The 21,590-nt window shown below is 51.1% G+C and overlaps 1 protein-coding gene across 1 annotated transcript in view; it reads right to left on the bottom strand.

Annotated features, from left to right (window-relative positions):
• Positions 1 to 685: 685 nt before the first annotated feature.
• The window catches only part of LOC135546593 (chordin-like), a 31,803-nt gene continuing 10,898 nt past the window's right edge, over positions 686 to 21,590 (bottom strand). The window contains exons 9-21 of the mRNA XM_064975155.1: positions 19,139 to 19,221; positions 16,115 to 16,262; positions 14,538 to 14,644; positions 14,133 to 14,412; positions 12,966 to 13,207; positions 12,669 to 12,782; positions 11,537 to 11,728; positions 11,217 to 11,310; positions 10,988 to 11,044; positions 5,289 to 5,392; positions 4,874 to 5,131; positions 4,180 to 4,273; positions 686 to 3,581 (exon numbers count right to left, since the gene is read on the bottom strand). Of these exons, the coding sequence (XP_064831227.1) occupies positions 3,517 to 3,581; positions 4,180 to 4,273; positions 4,874 to 5,131; positions 5,289 to 5,392; positions 10,988 to 11,044; positions 11,217 to 11,310; positions 11,537 to 11,728; positions 12,669 to 12,782; positions 12,966 to 13,207; positions 14,133 to 14,412; positions 14,538 to 14,644; positions 16,115 to 16,262; positions 19,139 to 19,221 (1,838 nt within the window). The 3' untranslated portion in view covers positions 686 to 3,516. The remainder of the gene's footprint in view (positions 3,582 to 4,179; positions 4,274 to 4,873; positions 5,132 to 5,288; positions 5,393 to 10,987; positions 11,045 to 11,216; positions 11,311 to 11,536; positions 11,729 to 12,668; positions 12,783 to 12,965; positions 13,208 to 14,132; positions 14,413 to 14,537; positions 14,645 to 16,114; positions 16,263 to 19,138; positions 19,222 to 21,590) is intronic.

Below are 21,590 nucleotides of genomic sequence, written 5' to 3'. Positions count from 1 at the left end.
ATGACTGACTGGATGGGATGACAGGACATGTGTGTGCTGACTGGATGGGATGACAGGACTTGTGTGGTGCTGACTGGATGGGATGACAGGACATGTGTGGTGCTGACTGGATGGGATGACAGGACGTGTGTGGTGCTGACTGGATGGGATGACAGGACATTTGTGTGGTGCTGACTGGATGGGATGACAGGACATGTGTGGTGCTGACTGGATGGGATGACAGGACATATGTGTGGTGCTGACTGGATGGGATGACAGGACGTGTGTGTGGTGCTGACTGGATGGGATGACAGGACATGTGTGGTGCTGACTGGATGGGATGACAGGACATGTGTGGTGCTGACTGGATGGGATGACAGGACGTGTGTGTGGTGCTGACTGGATGGGATGACAGGACGTATGTGGTGCTGACTGGATGGGATGACAGGACGTATGTGGTGCTGACTGGATGGGATGACAGGACGTATGTGTGGTGCTGACTGGATGGGATGACAGGACATGTGTGGTGCTGACTGGATGGGATGACAGGACATGTGTGGTGCTGACTGGATGGGATGACAGGACGTGTGTGTGGTGCTGACTGGATGGGATGACAGGACGTGTGTGTGGTGCTGACTGGATGGGATGACAGGACGTGTGTGTGGTGGTGCTGGACTGGATGGGATGACAGGACGTATGTGTGGTGCTGACTGGATGGGATGACAGGACGTATGTGTGGTGCTGACTGGATGGGATGACAGGACGTATGTGGTGCTGACAGGACATGTGTGGTGCTGACTGGATGGGATGATAGGACATATGTGTGTGGTGCTGACTGGATGGGATGACAGGACATGTGTGTGGTGCTGACAGGACATGTGTGGTGCTGACTGGATGGGATGACAGGACATATGTGTGGTGCTGACTGGATGGGATGACAGGACATATGTGTGGTGCTGACTGGATGGGATGACAGGACATATGTGTGGTGCTGACTGGATGGGATGACAGGACGTGTGTGGTGCTGACTGGATGGGATGACAGGACGTATGTGTGGTGCTGACTGGATGGGATGACAGGACGTGTGTGTGGTGCTGACTGGATGGGATGACAGGACGTATGTGTGGTGCTGACAGGACATGTGTGGTGCTGACTGGATGGGATGACAGGACGTGTGGTGCTGACTGGATGGGATGACAGGACGTGTGTGGTGCTGACAGGACATGTGTGGTGCTGACTGGATGGGATGACAGGACATATGTGTGGTGCTGACTGGATGGGATGACAGGACATGTGTGGTGCTGACTGGATGGGATGACAGGACATATGTGTGGTGCTGACTGGATGGGATGACAGGACGTGTGTGGTGCTGACTGGATGGGATGACAGGACATATGTGTGGTGCTGACTGGATGGGATGACAGGACGTATGTGTGGTGCTGACTGGATGGGATGACAGGACGTGTGTGTGGTGCTGACTGGATGGGATGACGTGTGTGTGGTGCTGACTGGATGGGATGACAGGACGTATGTGTGGTGCTGACTGGATGGGATGACAGGACGTGTGTGTGGTGCTGACTGGATGGGATGACAGGACGTGTGTGTGGTGCTGACTGGATGGGATGACAGGACGTATGTGGTGCTGACTGGATGGGATGACAGGACGTATGTGGTGCTGACTAGATGGGATGACAGGACGTATGTGGTGCTGACTGGATGGGATGACAGGACGTATGTGTGGTGCTGACTGGATGGGATGACAGGACATGTGTGGTGCTGACTGGATGGGATGACAGGACATGTGTGGTGCTGACTGGATGGGATGACAGGACGTGTGTGTGGTGCTGACTGAATGGGATGACAGGACGTGTGTGTGGTGCTGACTGGATGGGATGACAGGACGTGTGTGTGGTGCTGACTGGATGGGATGACAGGACGTATGTGTGGTGCTGACTGGATGGGATGACAGGACGTATGTGTGGTGCTGACTGGATGGGATGACAGGACGTATGTGGTGCTGACAGGACATGTGTGGTGCTGACTGGATGGGATGACAGGACATATGTGTGTGGTGCTGACTGGATGGGATGACAGGACATGTGTGTGGTGCTGACAGGACATGTGTGGTGCTGACTGGATGGGATGACAGGACATATGTGTGGTGCTGACTGGATGGGATGACAGGACATATGTGTGGTGCTGACTGGATGGGATGACAGGACATATGTGTGGTGCTGACTGGATGGGATGACAGGACGTGTGTGGTGCTGACTGGATGGGATGACAGGACGTATGTGTGGTGCTGACTGGATGGGATGACAGGATGTATGTGTGGTGCTGACTGGATGGGATGACAGGACGTATGTGGTGCTGACAGGACATGTGTGGTGCTGACTGGATGGGATGACAGGACATATGTGTGTGGTGCTGACTGGATGGGATGACAGGACATGTGTGTGGTGCTGACAGGACATGTGTGGTGCTGACTGGATGGGATGACAGGACATATGTGTGGTGCTGACTGGATGGGATGACAGGACATGTGTGGTGCTGACTGGATGGGATGACAGGACATATGTGTGGTGCTGACTGGATGGGATGACAGGACGTGTGTGGTGCTGACTGGATGGGATGACAGGACATATGTGTGGTGCTGACTGGATGGGATGACAGGACGTGTGTGTGGTGCTGACTGGATGGGATGACAGGACGTATGTGTGGTGCTGACTGGATGGGATGACGTGTGTGTGGTGCTGACTGGATGGGATGACGTGTGTGTGGTGCTGACTGGATGGGATGACAGGACGTATGTGTGGTGCTGACTGGATGGGATGACAGGACGTGTGTGTGGTGCTGACTGGATGGGATGACAGGACGTATGTGTGGTGCTGACTGGATGGGATGACAGGACATGTGTGGTGCTGGTTTATCAGATAGACTGAGCATCGCTGACTATGTTTTGTGTGTTTCCATCTAGCCACCAAGCATTTTTACCACTGGCAGGCAGACACACACACACACACACACAACAATGCAAAGACTATCAACACATCCATTTTAAGAACTAAGCAAACCTTGTTGTATTCGAATATGAAGGGTAATTGCAAGTGATTTTTGAAAGGGCGGGCAAAATTCATCACAGGGAGACGAAAGAACTGAAAACAAAACAAAAATGGCAAATTTCAAAGGAGGAACCAGTCAAAAGACACTGCTGCAGCAGCTGTGGTTGGTCCACTTCAGATCTCTTTCTGTTCCCTTCTTTCCATTCCCTTCCATGACACCTCAGTGCTTCTCTTTCTTTTCTTCTGTTTGTCTTTCCTTCCTTCGTTACAATCCTTAGGCTGACTAAGGGGTTGGAGTGGACAAGGGGGTTGTGGGTTGGGGCTGGAGGGTTATAGGGGTCTCGATTTTAGGGGGTGTTAGCTGACCCAGTGTGCAGGTCTAGGTCTGCCCATGAGGGGGTAGGTAGAGAGAGGGGGGGGGGGGTGGTGCGGGAATGGTAGAAGTGGGGGATGCGGGTGGAGAGGGGATCTCAGCTCAGTGTCTCCAGCTGTTCTTCTTTTCCGGAACTTTCATCAGCTCCTCCTCTTCCTCTTTGGAATCTAAACAAAAGAGACAATCCAATGTGAATGAATCTGTAATTACTACATGAATCATCACTGTTTGAAAGCATGTCATCAGGATTGAGAGCATGAGGGAGGAGGGTGTATGTGTGTGTGTGCTTGGATGCTCTGGCTAAGGAGCATGAGGGAGGAGGGTGTGTGTGTGTGTGCTTGGATGCTCTGGCTAAGGAGCATGAGGGAGGAGGGTGTGTGTGTGTGTGCTTGGATGCTCTGGCTAAGGAGCATGAGGGAGGAGGGTGTGTGTGTGTGCTTGGATGCTCTGGCTAAGGAGCATGAGGGAGGAGAGTGTATGTTTGTGTGTGCTTGGATGCTCTGGCTAAGGAGCATGAGGGAGGAGGGTGTGTGTGTGTGTGCTTGGATGCTCTGGCTAAGGAGCATGAGGGAGGAGGGTGTTTGTGTGTGTGTGCTTGGATGCTCTGGCTAAGGAGCATGAGGGAGGAGGGTGTATGTGTGTGTGTGCTTGGATGCTCTGGCTAAGGAGCATGAGGGAGGAGGGTGTATGTGTGTGTGTGCTTGGATGCTCTGGCTAAGGAGCATGAGGGAGGAGGGTGTGTGTGTGTGTGTGTGTGCTTCTCACCTTGGCACTCAGGACAGCACATGCCCTCCCGGCGGGTGATGTTACTACAGGTCAGGACTGGACACTGTTTCCTCTGACACTTAGTCACACCATGCTGGAGAAAGGGGGAGAAAGAAAGGAGGGAGGGAGGTACATTAGGAATGCTTCTCACAATGCTGTGAAACCAGAAAATGCTCCACGCTTCTCAACTCCAAATCCCAGAGTTCCCCACACTGACACTGGAATGTTTCCCCAAGGGGTATGGACCAGACAAGGGGTATGGACCAGACAAGGGGTATGGACCAGACAAGGGGTATGGACCAGACAAGGGGTATGGACCAGACAAGGGGTATGGACCAGACAAGGGGTATGGACCAGACAAGGGGTATGTACCAGACAAGGGGTATGGACCATCCCTACAGCTATGAAGCCCAACAAAGTCTGAAACATCCCTACTCTATCTGTATAAATATGTATTGAGCACAGTGGCATGGAAAAACTTCTTCAGACAGAAGAAATGTTGAGTCTTTTTCTAAAGGTTTACTGAAACAGAGGGAGTTCTACAGTGTTTTTTTCCTTTTTGTTCTATGGGGTTTAGGTCCAACAGTCTGAAGCTTTTTTGTCTTGAGTTTTGTTGCTTGGCAACAGGTCCAAACTCACTCTTAAGTGTCTGTATTTTGTAAAAGACTTGCACCCGACTCCCTGTAATACTCACGTCACACCAGCAGGTGATGCACTTCATCTCTCCCATCAGGGGTACACGGGGGTGCCAGTTGTCACTGTTCTGGTAGAAGTTCTTCCCAAACTTGCAGTGACGCGTTCCGTCTGCCTGCATCATGTCAGCGTGCACCAAGGGGGGTTTGTCTTCCTCCGGACATTCCTTACAGCAGTCTGAGGGGCTACGGCGTACCGGACGACTGCAGGTCAGGGCTGGACACGTCACCTTCTCACAGTGCACCTCGCCTGTCGCCCCCTACAGGAGTAGAGGAGGAAGGACACAATGGGAAATTAGCGTCATTTACGTTAAATTCTAGGAAGCTGCAGAAAGATTATGTTTCTAATTATGTTTTGTTAGCATCACTTATCAACTTACATCATCCTAGCTGTGAAGAAGTAACCTAGAGGCCTACCTTGCAGGTGCAGAGGGCACACTTGATGTAGCCAAATGGAGGGACGAATGGATGCCATGTTGACCCAGGAGCATGCATCTTCTGGTCCCCCTCAAAGTAACAACCTGAGTGAGTGAGTGAGTGAGTGAGTACAGAGGGGTTCAAAGGGATGAGAGAAATAGAGGACACTCTTAGCATTAGAAATACATATCAATCTCAGAGGTAAAACGTATCTGTTGGCACAAAGAGACAGAGGGAACAGACAGATGGAGAGGAGGGAGGGTGATGTAGAGAGACAGAACGAGTGCCTCCTGGCAGGGAGAGAGAGGAACAGACAGATGGAGAGGAGGGAGGGTGATGTAGAGACAGAATGAGTGCCTCCTGGCAGGGAGAAACAGAGGAACAGACAGAAGGAGAGGAGGGAGGGTGATGTAGAGAGACAGAATGAGTGCCACCTGGCAGGGAGAAACAGAGGGAACAGACAGAAGGAGAGGGGGGAGGGTGATGTAGAGAAACAGAACGAGTGCCTCCTGGCAGGGAGAAAGAGAGGGAACAGACAGATGGAGAGGAGGGAGGGTGATGTAGAGAGACAGAATGAGTGCCACCTGGCAGGGAGAAACAGAGGGAACAGACAGAAGGAGAGGGGGGAGGGTGATGTAGAGAAACAGAACGAGTGCCTCCTGGCAGGGAGAAAGAGAGGGAACAGACAGAAGAAGAGGGAGGGTGATGTAGAGAGACAGAATGAGTGCCACCTGGCAGGGAGAAACAGAGGGAACAGACAGAAGGAGAGGGGGGAGGGTGATGTAGAGAAACAGAACGAGTGCCTCCTGGCAGGGAGAGAGAGGAACAGACAGATGGAGAGGGGGGAGGGTGATGTAGAGAGAGAACGAGTGCCTCCTGGCAGGGAGAGATAGAGGAACAGACAGAAGGAGAGGAGGGAGGGTGATGTAGAGAGAGAACGAGTGCCTCCTGGCAGGGAGAAACAGAGGGAACAGACAGAAGGAGAGGAGGGAGGGTGATGTAGAGAGAGAACGAATGCCTCCTGGCAGGGAGAAACAGAGGGAACAGACAGAAGGAGAGGAGGGAGGGTGATGTAGAGAAACAGAACGAGTGCCTCCTGGCAGGGAGAGATAGAGGAACAGACAGAAGAAGAGGGAGGGTGATGTAGAGAAACAGAACGAGTGCCTCCAGGCAGGGAGAAACAGAGGTAACAGACAGAATGAGAGGAGGGAGGGTGATGTAGAGAGACAGAACGAGTGCCTCCTGGCAGGGAGAAACAGAGGAACAGACAGAAGGAGAGGAGGGAGGGTGATGTAGAGAGAGAACGAGTGCCTCCTGGCAGGGAGAAACAGAGGGAACAGACAGAAGGAGAGGAGGGAGGGTGATGTAGAGAGAGAACGAGTGCCTCCTGGCAGGGAGAAACAGAGGAACAGACAGAAGGAGAGGAGGGAGGGTGATGTAGAGAGACAGAACGAGTGCCTCCTGGCAGGGAGAAACAGAGGAACAGACAGAAGGAGAGGAGGGAGGGTGATGTAGAGAGACAGAACGAGTGCCTCCTGGCAGGGAGAGACAGAGGAACAGACAGAAGGAGAGGAGGGAGGGTTATGTAGAGAGACAGAACGAGTGCCTCCTGGCAGGGAGAAAAGAGGGAACAGACAGAAGGAGAGGAGGGAGGGTGATGTAGAGAAACAGAACGAGTGCCTCCTGGCAGGGAGAGATAGAGGAACAGACAGAAGAAGAGGGAGGGTGATGTAGAGAAACAGAACGAGTGCCTCCAGGCAGGGAGAAACAGAGGTAACAGACAGAATGAGAGGAGGGAGGGTGATGTAGACAGACAGAACTAGTGCCTCCTGGCAGGGAGAAACAGAGGGAACAGACAGAAGGAGAGAAGGGAGGGTTATGTAGAGAGACAGAACGAGTGCCTCCTGGCAGGGAGAGACAGAGGGAACAGACAGAAGGAGAGGAGGGAGGGTGATGTAGAGAAACAGAACGAGTGCCTCCTGGCAGGGAGAGATAGAGGAACAGACAGAAGAAGAGGGAGGGTGATGTAGAGAAACAGAACGAGTGCCTCCAGGCAGGGAGAAACAGAGGGAACAGACAGAAGGAGAGGAGGGAGGGTGATGTAGAGAAACAGAATGAGTGCCTCCTGGCAGGGAGAGATAGAGGAACAGACAGATGGAGAGGGGGGAGGGTGATGTAGAGAGAGAACGAGTGCCTCCTGGCAGGGAGAAACAGAGGGAACAGAAAGAAGGAGAGGGGGAGGGTGATGTAGAGAAACAGAACGAGTGCCTCCTGGCAGGGAGAAACAGAGGGAACAGACAGAAGGAGAGGAGGGAGGGTGATGTAGAGAAACAGAACGAGTGCCTCCTGGCAGGGAGAGATAGAGGAACAGACAGAAGAAGAGGGAGGGTGATGTAGAGAAACAGAACGAGTGCCTCCAGGCAGGGAGAAACAGAGGGAACAGACAGAAGGAGAGGAGGGAGGGTGATGTAGAGAAACAGAACGAGTGCCTCCTGGCAGGGAGAGATAGAGGAACAGACAGAAGAAGAGGGAGGGTGATGTAGAGAAACAGAACGAGTGCCTCCAGGCAGGGAGAAACAGAGGTAACAGACAGAATGAGAGGAGGGAGGGTGATGTAGAGAGACAGAACGAGTGCCTCCTGGCAGGGAGAAACAGAGGAACAGACAGAAGGAGAGGAGGGAGGGTGATGTAGAGAGAGAAACGGGGGAGGGGTGAGTGCCTCCTGGCAGGGAGAAACAGAGGGAACAGACAGAAGGAGAGGAGGGAGGGTGATGTAGAGAGAGAACGAGTGCCTCCTGGCAGGGAGAAACAGAGGAACAGACAGAAGGAGAGGAGGGAGGGTGATGTAGAGAGACAGAACGAGTGCCTCCTGGCAGGGAGAAACAGAGGAACAGACAGAAGGAGAGGAGGGAGGGTGATGTAGAGACAGAACGAGTGCCTCCTGGCAGGGAGAGACAGAGGAACAGACAGAAGGAGAGGAGGGAGGGTTATGTAGAGAGACAGAACGAGTGCCTCCTGGCAGGGAGAAACAGAGGGAACAGACAGAAGGAGAGGAGGGAGGGTGATGTAGAGAAACAGAACGAGTGCCTCCTGGCAGGGAGAGATAGAGGAACAGACAGAAGAAGAGGGAGGGTGATGTAGAGAAACAGAACGAGTGCCTCCAGGCAGGGAGAAACAGAGGTAACAGACAGAATGAGAGGAGGGAGGGTGATGTAGAGAGACAGAACTAGTGCCTCCTGGCAGGGAGAAACAGAGGGAACAGACAGAAGGAGAGAAGGGAGGGTTATGTAGAGAGACAGAACGAGTGCCTCCTGGCAGGGAGAGACAGAGGGAACAGACAGAAGGAGAGGAGGGAGGGTGATGTAGAGAAACAGAACGAGTGCCTCCTGGCAGGGAGAGATAGAGGAACAGACAGAAGAAGAGGGAGGGTGATGTAGAGAAACAGAACGAGTGCCTCCAGGCAGGGAGAAACAGAGGTAACAGACAGAATGAGAGGAGGGAGGGTGATGTAGAGAGACAGAACTAGTGCCTCCTGGCAGGGAGAAACAGAGGGAACAGACAGAAGGAGAGGAGGGAGGGTGATGTAGAGAGACAGAACTAGTGCCTCCTGGCAGGGAGAAACAGAGGGAACAGACAGAAGGAGAGGAGGGAGGGTGATGTAGAGAAACAGAATGAGTGCCTCCTGGCAGGGAGAGATAGAGGAACAGACAGATGGAGAGGGGGGAGGGTGATGTAGAGAGAGAACGAGTGCCTCCTGGCAGGGAGAAACAGAGGAACAGACAGAAGGAGAGGAGGGAGGGTGATGTAGAGAGAGAACGAGTGCCTCCTGGCAGGGAGAAACAGAGGGAACAGACAGAAGGAGAGGAGGGAGGGTGATGTAGAGAAACAGAATGAGTGCCTCCTGGCAGGGAGAGATAGAGGAACAGACAGATGGAGAGGGGGGAGGGTGATGTAGAGAGACAGAATGAGTGCCTCCTGGCAGGGAGAAACAGAGGGAACAGACAGAAGGAGAGGAGGGAGGGTGATGTAGAGAAACAGAATGAGTGCCTCCTGGCAGGGAGAGATAGAGGAACAGACAGATGGAGAGGAGGGAGGGTGATGTAGAGAGAGAACGAGTGCCTCCTGGCAGGGAGAAACAGAGGGAACAGACAGAAGGAGAGGAGGGAGGGTGATGTAGAGAGAGAACGAATGCCTCCTGGCAGGGAGAAACAGAGGGAACAGACAGAAGGAGAGGAGGGAGGGTGATGTAGAGAAACAGAACGAGTGCCTCCTGGCAGGGAGAAACAGAGGGAACAGACAGAAGGAGAGGAGGGAGGGTGATGTAGAGAGACAGAATGAGTGCCTCCTGGCAGGGAGAAACAGAGGGAACAGAAAGAAGGAGAGGGGGGAGGGTGATGTAGAGAGACAGAACGAGTGCCTCCTGGCAGGGAGAAACAGAGGGAACAGACAGAAGGAGACGAGGGAGGGTGATGTAGAGAAACAGAACGAGTGCCTCCTGGCAGGGAGAAACAGAGGGAACAGACAGAAGGAGAGGAGGGAGGGTGATGTAGAGAAACAGAACGAGTGCCTCCTGGCAGGGAGAGATAGAGGAACAGACAGAAGAAGAGGGAGGGTGATGTAGAGAAACAGAACGAGTGCCTCCAGGCAGGGAGAAACAGAGGGAACAGACAGAAGGAGAGGAGGGAGGGTGATGTAGAGAAACAGAACGAGTGCCTCCTGGCAGGGAGAGAGAGGAACAGACAGATGGAGAGGGGGGAGGGTGATGTAGAGAGAGAACGAGTGCCTCCTGGCAGGGAGAGAGAGGAACAGACAGATGGAGAGGAGGGAGGGTGATGGAGAGACAGAACTAGTGCCTCCTGGCAGGGAGAAACAGAGGGAACAGACAGATGGAGAGGAGGGAGGGTGATGGAGAGAGACAGAACGAGTGCCTCCTGGCAGGGAGAAACAGAGGGAACAGACAGAAGGAGAGGAGGGAGGGTGATGTAGAGAGAGAACGAGTGCCTCCTGGCAGGGAGAAACAGAGGGAACAGACAGATGGAGAGGAGGGAGGGTGATGTAGAGACAGAACGAGTGCCTCCTGGCAGGGAGAAACAGAGGGAACAGACAGATGGAGAGGAGGGAGGGTGATGTAGAGAAACAGAACGAGTGCCTCCTGGCAGGGAGAGATAGAGGAACAGACAGAAGAAGAGGGAGGGTGATGTAGAGAAACAGAACGAGTGATGGAGAGAGACAGAACGGTGCCTCCTGGCAGGGAGAAACAGAGGGAACAGACAGAAGGAGAGGAGGGAGGGTGATGTAGAGAGACAGAACGAGTGCCTCCTGGCAGGGAGAGATAGAGGAACAGACAGAAGAAGAGGGAGGGTGATGTAGAGAAACAGAACGAGTGCCTCCTGGCAGGGAGAAACAGAGGGAACAGACAGAAGGAGAGGAGGGAGGGTGATGTAGAGAGACAGAACGAGTGCCTCCTGGCAGGGAGAGATAGAGGGAACAGACAGAAGGAGAGGAGGGAGGATGATGTAGAGACAGAACGAGTGCCTCCTGGCAGGGAGAAACAGAGGGAACAGACAGAAGGAGAGGAGGGAGGGTTATGTAGAGAGACCGAACGAGTGCCTCCTGGCAGGGAGAGACAGAGGAACAGACAGATGGAGAAAGTGAGAAAGAAAGAGGAGTGACAGTCAGACAAAGAGATAGTTCAGAACCTTCTGGATGCTCATCTAGCCTCTCTGGAGTCTTCATGTTCTTGGGGTCTTTCCTCTCTGAAGGACGGACAGGGGTAACGGACACAGGAAAGTATTATTTCACAACTTTACGACCGTAATGTGGTGAAATGTCAATAGTAAGTCCTCTCAAGAATAAGGAAAACACACAACTCATGGACACAATCCTATTCAAACATAGTAACACACACACTCATACACACACACTCACCGAGACACACGGGGCAGCACTTGTCCTCAGGTTGGATGGTGCGAGAACAGGTGAGGACTGGACAGATGACCGGGTCACAGATCACTGTGCGCTTCTACAGGGAGAACAGAGAGATGAGGGAAGAGAAAATGGACAGAAGAAGAGAGAGAGTGGTTAGGCACAAAGTCACTCAATCTAGAAGGAGAAACTATACTTCTAGATTCTCCATGGAAAGGGCTTCTTAGTTCAGGACTAAACTTAATCAGTGTCTGGGAAACCAGCAGTTAATTTAATGCGTAGCTGTAGCGCCGCCCTAGTGGTTGTAGTTTGAACAGTCCTACCTGACAGCTGCAGGTGAAACAGTTGTTGTAGTTCGGGGTCCAGAGTGAGCCGTGGGCATGGTGTTGACTCTCAAAGAAACAGGTGTGGGGATCTTTCTTTAGTTCCTCAGGATCATGCACAAACAGGCCATCAAACTCAGCCACCTCCACCTCACCCCTTGTCCCAAACTCACAGTTGTTAGGCACATGGACCTGTAGGGAGAGATAGACAGAAGGAGGGAGGAACAGAGAGCAGAATGGAAAGGGAGGTGATAGAGAGAGAGAGAAAGAAAGAAAGAGGGGACGAGCTTGAGAAAGGGACATAGATAGAGAGGGGCAGAAAAGGGGTGAGCATGAGAATAGGAGAATAAGAGAAGGGACCAAGAGATAGAGTACAACAAGGAGGAAGTAGGGAGAGAGGGGGGAAGACAGAGGTTAGGATTTCAGTGATTTGTTGGACAAACCTCCCTTGCGCCTTGTTATAAAGTGTACTTGTAAATTAGTCCTAAATGGAGCATTCAGCCAGCTTTCCGCCCATGTCTCTACGGCTCCACGTCAGATGGCTGTTTATGTGTCAGACCTGTTTGCTATTAAAACTACCGGACCCTACTGTGTGTGTGTGTTCTCACGTTTCTTTCTTCCATTCTAATCCCTGGCAGCTAAAACAAAATTATAAACCAAGCCACCTGCAGATATGTTAGCGTGTAACGATGTGCTTGTGTGTGTGTGTCCTCACAAACTTTTACTTTTCAACAAAATGTCTCTAAAAAAACAAGACCACCTGCCAGTGAGTGGCCCACACTGGCTAAGTGAGCAATCACACACACACACACACACACACACACACACACACACACACACACACACACACACACACACACACACACACACACACACACACACACACACACACACAGCTGACTAGGGCCCTAAGGAGCCTCAGCTCCTTCCCTCCTCTCCTCCACCTGTTATTGCTCCATCTCTATAATCCTCAATATATTCCAGTAATGCATGATCAAACTGAAGAGTGTGGATTGAGAGTGTGAGGAGTGTGGATCGAGCTACGGTTGAGGATGAGATGTGCACTGTGTTAGGATTTTAGAGTGGTTGATTAACGGTTGTTATAAGTGGTTCTGGTTGTGGTCCTACTCACCCGTCCACGTATCTCTCCTCTGGTGTTGACCTTGGTGCTGACCTGGATGAAGGCTGTCCCTCTGTCCAGGTGACGCAACAACTCTACACTGATGTCCTTCAACACACCCTGGGCCTGAGTGAGTGAGTGAGTGAGTGAGTGAGTGAGTGAGTGAGTGAGTGAGTGAGTGAGTGAGTGAGTGAGTGAGAGAGTGAGAGAGAATGGAATAAGATTCTGCTGTATGTATACATGATCTATATCATACTGTCATGACGAAGTTGTGTGTCTGTGATTATTCATGTGTCTCCCTCTGCCTACCTGAGAACCATAGAACCCTGTCAGCAGTCTCTTGTGATTGGTGCTGCTCTCGCCAAGCTCTCCGATTTCGGCAAATCCATGAAGGTGGGCGCTGACTGTGAGGTCATCAGCTTTGCTGAGCCCTGCCACCACGATCTCATAATGGAGGTGACAGCGCTCATCCACAGACACCCAGGCATGGCCCCCAGCACTGGTCAGGACTGGAGGGGCCACAAACTGGCCTGCCAGAGGGATAGGGATCTCTAGGGAAGGAGAGGGTGAGAGTTAAATATGAATGAAAAGCAAAAGACTAGAGTTAAAGAGAATAATCTCAAATTGGGATCAATGTTTGTCTTTCAGATACTTTATAAAGGTGCCCCTGTGGACACTGTCTCTAGTCTAGAGGACTGGGGTTTTCCATCCCTGAACTATGCATTTACTCAACCTAAGTCTATTTGAGTTTCTCTATGGTGAATCCTCAACCAGTCCACTACCAAATCGCTCGGAGGGCCTTCCATTGTCACGTGTTACTAACAAAACTCAAAGGGTCATTTCAAGAGTGGTGAGGGGATCAATCAACTTCAGGACATACTGTACTAACACAACCCCACCAAGCTACACTGCTTCTTGACACAATGCCCACTTAACCCCGAAGCCAGCCGCACCAGTGTGTTGGGGGAAATACAGTACACCCGGCGACCATGTCAACGTGCATGCGCCTGACCAGCCAAAGGAGTCGCTAGAGCGCGATGGGACAAGGACATCCCTGCCGGCCAAACCCTCACTCATCTCGACAACACTGGGCCAATTTTCTCATGGGTCTACCGGTAGCGGCCGGCTGCGACACAGGTTCGGGATATACTGACTTGAATGATGCAATTCATGTTCCACATTTAAATAATAAAATGGACATGAAATTCAAATGAGAAAAAATCCCCTGTCATTTTATAAGATAACAGTCACAGTTAAGCATGTCATTTGGGAGGTATTTCATCTGTTACCTGTGTCAAACACAAACAAACACAGGTGGCTCATAATTATGCGCGACTCCATTCTAGTGTGAAATTGCGCAAACTCAAAAACAATTCACGAATGGATGAGCAAATGCACAAATGAAGGAGCGAGACAAAGTGGGTTGATTTAGGATTCAGCCCTTGTTTCTGCTCTGGTCTGAGGTCAGTGTCTCACCATGTCTGGGTGCCTCCAGACCGCTGTAGAGCAGGCCTCTGATCTGTCCGCGTAGCTCCCCCTCCTGGCTGTGTGCTGTAGCCACGTTGATGAACAGTTCGTTCTGCAGCAGCATGTGGATGTGACGCGCCTCCAGACGACTCCAGCTTCCCGTCGCTCGCCCGCTGGGCCTGTCGAACTCTGGAGTTAGGTCATACAGCACGGAGCGCTTACTGCGCCGGCGAGGCTTTAGCTCGATGGTCAGACCCACCATTTCACTGGATAACCCCGCTATCTGGACCTGTGGACAGAGCAGGATATGGGTTGGTTTGGTGGTTCAGTTCAGGTCAGATATGTAAATAGTGACAGTACAATTCCATTTGATTAATTTATTTAAAATCAATTAAATTCAGTTCAGATCCATACCTGGTAGTCCAGGGTGCCGTTGTCATGGAGATGAAAGAATGCTGATCCCACACCACCCGTCTTCCCTGCTGTCAATGCATCCCCACTGGACATGACACTCTGGATGGCTGGAGAGAGAAAGAGAGGGAGTGGAGAACAGAAAGAGAGAAGTGAGAGAGGAAAACATGTTAGTAAATTATTTCTACATAACAGATGAACACGCAGTGCCACATTTGGATTTTTTCATGTTTCCATAAAGCAAATTGAAGGTGGAACGAGAGAGGATGAAGAGAGAGTGAGTATGAGTAGGGTCTCCCTGACTCTGATCTCAAAACATTGTTCCCTTTCCATTTCAGACCCAGACCCAGACTACTACAGACTAATCTGTGTGTGATGAGGCAGCTCTTGCATGCGAGATGAGGCAATGCTCTCTGTCGTGTTATAATTCACCATGTTAGTCTGGAGAGCCAGACAGGGGGGAGCCGAGAGAGGGCCAGAACACATTCTCTCACGTCTGCGCTGTAGAACGACACACACACACACACACACGCACACACACACACACGCACACACACCCCATGTCATCACTCCACCAAAGGGGACAATCACAGGGAACGGAATAGAGCACAACCCGTCCATACAGAACTTTGGGGTGAGGGTAAGTGTGTGTCATCTCAAAAGAGAGAATTCTAGCTTAAGTGGTGTACCCCCCAACACATGCACACTCTAACCCAAGGTTAAACCGTGGGATGAGGTAACCCTTGTTGAACACCAAGGGGCTTAGAAGACAGACAGGGAAAGACAAATAGAGAAGGAGAGAAGAGAAAAGAAGGGAGAAAACTACTCACAAAAAGGCAGAATGGGAGTGATAGAGGGGAAGGAGTTCAAGACAGAAAAAGAACAGAACAAGAGAGACAGGCAGAGAGAGAGAGAGAGCAAGAGAGAGAGAGCGAGTGAGAGAAAGAGATGTAAGGAGAGAGTGAAACTAGTGTTTTGGGTTGAATTCTTCACACATAACGTCAACCTGTTAATCATGGAGCTGGAACACCAGTATGGAGAGTGAGGTCCAGCAGACTGTGACCTTGGCATCGCCCAGTGTGTGTGTGTGTGTGTATACACACAAGTGTGTGTGTGCGTATGAAAAAGACAATGTGTGTGTGAGTGTGTGTGGGGGGGGATCTAAGTATATAAGTATGTTTGCATTAGAGTCACTTGAATGGAACATGTGTGCGCTGAATTGTCTCAGACTGTCTACGACACACACCTCCTCTCCCAAGTCAAACAGCGGGGCTATAAACATGGTTTCACTTCAGTCATAAGACTTGAAAGAAAGGAGTATGTATAGAAGAGAGAGAATTGCTCAAATAGCCATGGAGGAATAGAAGGGGAACAAGTGAACTGAAAGACAAAACACATTCCTCCTAGGTCTCTGTCTCTCATTTCAGGTGTGATGGGATGACAGAAGATGAATGAAGGTTGATTGTTTGATGTTGAGCAACTCGAGTAACTTAATCGAATCAACATGTCACCTGTCTGAGTGACTGACTGTGGGCTGATTGATTGATTGGTTGTTCTACATAAAGGGACGTGGCTCTTACTGTCACATGACTTCCTGCCGGTGATGAAGCCAGAGATGTGTCTGGGGTCCGGGCCCTCGGTTTCTACGGCGATCACCAGCTGGCCCCTTGACAACCAGAAGAGCTCCCGACTGTTCAGGTCTGTCAGTACCTCAGCAAAGTCTGGGTCCTAAAGGGAGAACGTTGAGGAAATGGTGATCCATCGTCAGACTTATCAGAAACAAACACACAAGGGGTTGTAAATATAAACTCACAAAGTCATTCTCCTCAAACACACATACAGACACTGAAACACACTCATTATGTCACAAGAACACACTCTCTCTGTCTCTCTCAACAACCCCCCCCCACCACCACCACCACACACACACACACACACACACACAGGCCTTGACACACCAGAAATATGGCTTGCTTTGGGGTTAATATTTCACACAATGCACCCACTTTCATATCCTTCCAACCGCCAGAACTTTAGATAAACAGAGATTGGAAAGTTATTTGAAAAATGTTGTATTAATGTGACACGTGTATGACTGTGGTGAACACATTACTTTTATGACCCCGGGGCAAATTTCAATAGAAATATCCATGTACAATAAATCCAGGGACAGAATTGAGCCAAGAGAGAGAGAGAGGGAGAGAGGGAGGGATGGAGGAATGACAGCAGGGAAGGTAAGGAAGGAAAGGAGGAAGGAAGGAGTGATTGAGAAGTGTGGAGAGTAAAAAGCATGATTGGAGATGAAAGGAAAGTAAAGAAGGATGGTAATATATTAAGAGCAGGAAAGGGAGGAGAGCGCACACTACCATTCAGATTAGTGGATTTGGCTATTTCAGCCACACTGTTGCTGAAAGGTGTAGAAAATCAAGCACACGGCCATGCAATATCCATAGACAAACATTGGCAGTAGAATGGCCTTACTGAAGAGCTCAGTGACTTTCAATGTGGTACCGTCATAGGATGCCACCTTTTCAACAAGTCAGTTCATCAAATTTCTGCCCTGCTAGAGCTGCCCCAGTCAAGAGTAAGTGATGTTATTGTGAAGTGGAAACGTTAAGGAGCAACAACGGTTCAGCCACAAAGTGGTAGGCCACACAAGCTCATAGAACCGGACCGCCGAGGGATGAAGCGTGTAAAAATCATGGAAGCAGCGTCAGCAAAATAACTGTTAGTCTGGAGCTTCATGAAATTAGTTTCCATGGCCGAGCAGCCGCACATAAGCCTAAGATCACCATGCGCAATGCCAGGCGTCGTCTGGAGTGTTGTGAAGCTAGCAGCCATTGGACTCTGGAGCAGTGGAAATGCATTCTCTGTAGTGATGAATCACACTTCACCATCTGGCAGTCCGATGAACACATCTGGGTTTGACGGAAGCCAGAAGAACGATACCTGCTCCAATGCATAGTGCCAACTGTAAAGTTTGGTGGAGGAATAATGGTCTAGGGATGTTTTTCATGGTTCAGGCTAGGCCCCTTAGTTCAAGTGAAGGGAAATCATAACGCTACAGTGTACAATGATATTCTAGACAATTCTGTGCATCCAACTTTGTGGCAATAGTTTGGGAAAGACCATTTCCTGTTCCAGCACGACAATGCCCCAGTGCACAAAGCGAGGTCAATGCAGAAATGGTTTGTCGAGATCAGTGTGGAAGAACTTGACTGGCCTGCGCAAAGCCCTGACCTTTAGGATAAATTGGAACGCCGACTGCGAGCCAGGCCTAATCGCCCAACATCAGTGCCCAGCCTCACTAATGCTCTTGTGAATGGAAGCAAGTCCCAGCAGCGATGTTCCAATATCTAGTGGAAAGCCTTTCCAGAAGAGTGGAGGCTGTTATAGCAGCAAAGTGGGGACCAACTCCATATTAATGCCCATGATTTTGAAATGAGATGTTCGGCCAGCAGGTGTCCAAATACTTTCGGTCATGTAACGTAAAGACTATTTGGTGTATGTGTGTGTGGGTGTAAAACAAAAAGAGGGGCACATCAACTCTCAGATTCACATAATTCCCACCAGATCAAAAACAGACCCCTCCTTTCATCCCTCCTCCTCACTCTATCCCTCCCTCTCTTCCTCCCCCTCTTCCTCCCTCTTTCTGGTTACACAGACGACTAACCACTGACATGTGTGAGGAGTGTGCATGCCGTCCCATTCTCTCTCCCTCACTCTCTCCTTTCTGTCTCTCATCCTCCATCTCTCCCTCACTCTCTCCTTTCTGTCTCTCATCCTCCATCTCTCCCTCACTCTCTCCTTTCTGTCTCTCATCCTTCATCTCTCCCTCACTCTCTCCTTTCTGTCTCTCATCCTCAATCTCTCTTTTCTGTCTCATCCCTCCATCTCTTCCTCACTACATCTGTCTCTTACAACACCCCCTCCACTCTCTCTCTTTCTTTTTCTTTGTCCATCACATCTCTATGGAGGTTTAACAGTACTGTCAACGGCAGTAGGATGTGGGGAAGGAACCTCAGCGGGAGAGTGTGTCACAATGTCATCTGTTTCCCCCCTTTCCTCCCGACTCTTGGTTTGTCCCTGATGTCACGATGTCATCTGTTTCCCCCCTTTCCTCCCGACTCTTGGTTTGTCCCTGATGTCACGATGTCATCTGTTTCCCCCCTTTCCTCCCGACTCTTGGTTTGTCCCTGATGTCATCTGTTTCCCCCCTTTCCTCCCGACTCTTGGTTTGTCCCTGATGTCATCTGTTTCCCCGCTTTCCTCCCGACTCTTGGTTTGTCCCTGATGTCACGATGTCATCTGTTTCCCCCCTTTCCTCCCGACTCTTGGTTTGTCCCTGATGTCACAATGTCATCTGTTTCCCCCCTTTCCTCCCGACTCTTGGTTTGTCCCTGATGTCACGATGTCATCTGTTTCCCCCCTTTCCTCCCGACTCTTTGTTTGTCTTGATGTGTGTTTTCCTCCTAATGGTTAAGGTTAGGATCTGGTTTGGTGAGGACAAGCAGATCCTAGATCTGTGTTCAAGAGAGAAGCAGAAAGAGAGCGAGAGAAAGCGAGAGTGTGTGTGTGTGTGTGTGTGTGTTTATATAACATACATAGGCGGTGACGTTGGCATGGATCTCTCTCAGGACATGTTGGCTGTACTGCAGTTGTACCCGGATGGGCACCAGGGGGGAGTCTACAGGGCCGAGAGAGAGAGAGCACACAGAACAAACTTAGAACCATGTCACACTGCCTCACAACTTACTCCCTAGTTCCCAGTCCCTAAACAACCTCTAGTCTCTTGTCTTAGCCCCTAAGTTACTCCCTAGTCCCCAGTCCCAAAACAACCTCAAGTCTAGTGTCTTAGTCCCTAAATGACTCCATAGTTTCCAGTCATAAAACAACATGTAGTCTCATCTTAGCCCCTACTCTCTAGTCCCAAAACAACCCATAGTCTCTTGATTTATGCCTTAAGGTACTCCCTAGTCTGCAGTGCCAAAACAAACCCAAGTCACTTGTCTTGGCCTCTACTCCCTAGTCCCAAAACAACCCATAGTCTCTTGTTTTAGCACCTACTCCTAATCCCAAAACAACCTGTAGTCTCTTGTCTTATGGCTGAAGGTATCAGTCCTCCCTCCCTCCCCCATCCCTCTCTCACCTCTGTCTGTGTTGTATCAGTCCTCCCTCCCTCTCCCATCCCTCTCTCACCTCTGTCAGTGTTGTATCAGTCCTCCCTCCCATACACACCTCTCTCTCCCTCTCTCACCTCTGTCTGTGTTGTATCAGTCCTCCCTCCCTCTCCCATCCCTCTCTCACCTCTGTCAGTGTTGTATCAGTCCTCCCTCCCATACACCCCTCTCTCTCCCTCTCTCACCTCTGTCTGTGTTGTATCAGTCCTCTCTCTCTCCCTCCCCCATCCCTCTCTCACCTCTGTCTGTGTTGTATCAGTCCTCCCTCCCTCCCCCATCCCTCTCTCACCTCTGTCTGTGTTGTATCAGTCCTCCCTCCCTCCCCCATCCCTCTCTCACCTCTGTCTGTGTTGTATCAGTCCTCCCTCCCATACACCCCTCTCTCTCCCCCTCTCACCTCTGTCTGTGTTGTATCAGTCCTCCCTCCCATACACCCCTCTCTCTCCCCCTCTCACCTCTCTGTCTGTGTTGTATCAGTCCTCCCTCCCACATCCCCCTCTCTCTCCCCCTCTCACCTCTCTGTCTGTTGTATCGGTCCTCCCTCCCCCATACCTCCCCCCTCTGTCTGTGTTGTATGAGTCCTCCCCCATCCCCCTCTCTCACCTATCTGTCTGTGTTGTACCAGTCCTCTCTCCCCCTCTCACCTCTGTCTGTGTTGTATCAGTCCTCCCTCCCCTTCCCGCTCTCTCCCCCTCTAACCTGTCAGTGTTGTACCAGTCCTCTCTCCCCCTCTCGCCTCTCTGTCTGTGTTGTATCAGTCCTCCCTCCCTTTCCCCATCCCGCTCTCTCCCCCTCTCACCTGTCTGTGTTGTATCAGTCCTCTCTCCCCCTCTCACCTCTCTGTCTGTGTTGTATCAATCCTCCCTCCCTTTCCCCATCCCTCTCTCTCTTGTCTGTGTTGTATCAGTCCTCCCTCCCTTTCCCCATCCCTCTCTCTCCCCCTCACCTCTCTGTCTGTGTTGTATCATTCCTCCCTCCCTTTCCCCATCCTTCTCTCTCCCCCTCTCACCTGTCTGTGTTGTATCAGTCCTCCCTCCCTTTCCCATCCCTCTCTCAACTCTCTGTCTGTGTTGTATCAGTCCTCCCTCCCTTTCCCCATCCTTCTCTCTCCCCCTCTCACCTGTCTGTGTTGTATCAGTCCTCCCTCCCTTTCCCATCCCTCTCTCTCCCCCTCTCACCTGTCTGTGTTGTATCATTCCTCCCTCCCTTTCCCCATCCTTCTCTCTCCCCCTCTCACCTGTCTGTGTTGTATCAGTCCTCCCTCCCTTTCCCCATCCCTCTCTCTCCCCCTCTCACCTGTCTGTGTTGTATCAGTCCTCTCTCCCACTCTCACCTCTCTGTCTGTGTTGTATCAGTCCTCCCTCCCTTTCCCCATCCCTCTCTCTCCCCCTCTCACCTGTCTGTGTTGTATCAGCCCTCTCTCAACTCTCTGTCTGTGTTGTATCAGTCCTCCCTCCCTTTCCCCATCCCGCTCTCTCCCCCTCTCACCTGTCTGTGTTGTATCAGTCCTCCCTCCCTTTCCCCATCCCTCTCTCTCCCCCTCACCTCTCTGTCTGTGTTGTATCATTCCTCCCTCCCTTTCCCCATCCTTCTCTCTCCCCCTCTCACCTGTCTTGTGTTGTATCAGTCCTCCCTCCCTTTCCCCATCCCTCTCTCTCCCCCTCTCACCTGTCTGTGTTGTATCAGTCCTCCCTCCCTTTCCCATCCCTCTCTCTCCCCCTCTCACCTGTCTGTGTTGTATCATTCCTCCCTCCCTTTCCCCATCCTTCTCTCTCCCCCTCTCACCTGTCTGTGTTGTATCAGTCCTCCCTCCCTTTCCCATCCCTCTCAACTCTGTCTGTGTTGTATCAGTCCTCCCTCCCTTTCCCCATCCCTC

Source organism: Oncorhynchus masou, chromosome 9 (assembly GCF_036934945.1).
Source record: "Oncorhynchus masou masou isolate Uvic2021 chromosome 9, UVic_Omas_1.1, whole genome shotgun sequence".
Taxonomy (NCBI): domain Eukaryota; kingdom Metazoa; phylum Chordata; class Actinopteri; order Salmoniformes; family Salmonidae; genus Oncorhynchus; species Oncorhynchus masou.
Note: the sequence above shows the minus strand (reverse complement) of the source record. Positions and strands in the feature narration are given on the sequence as shown.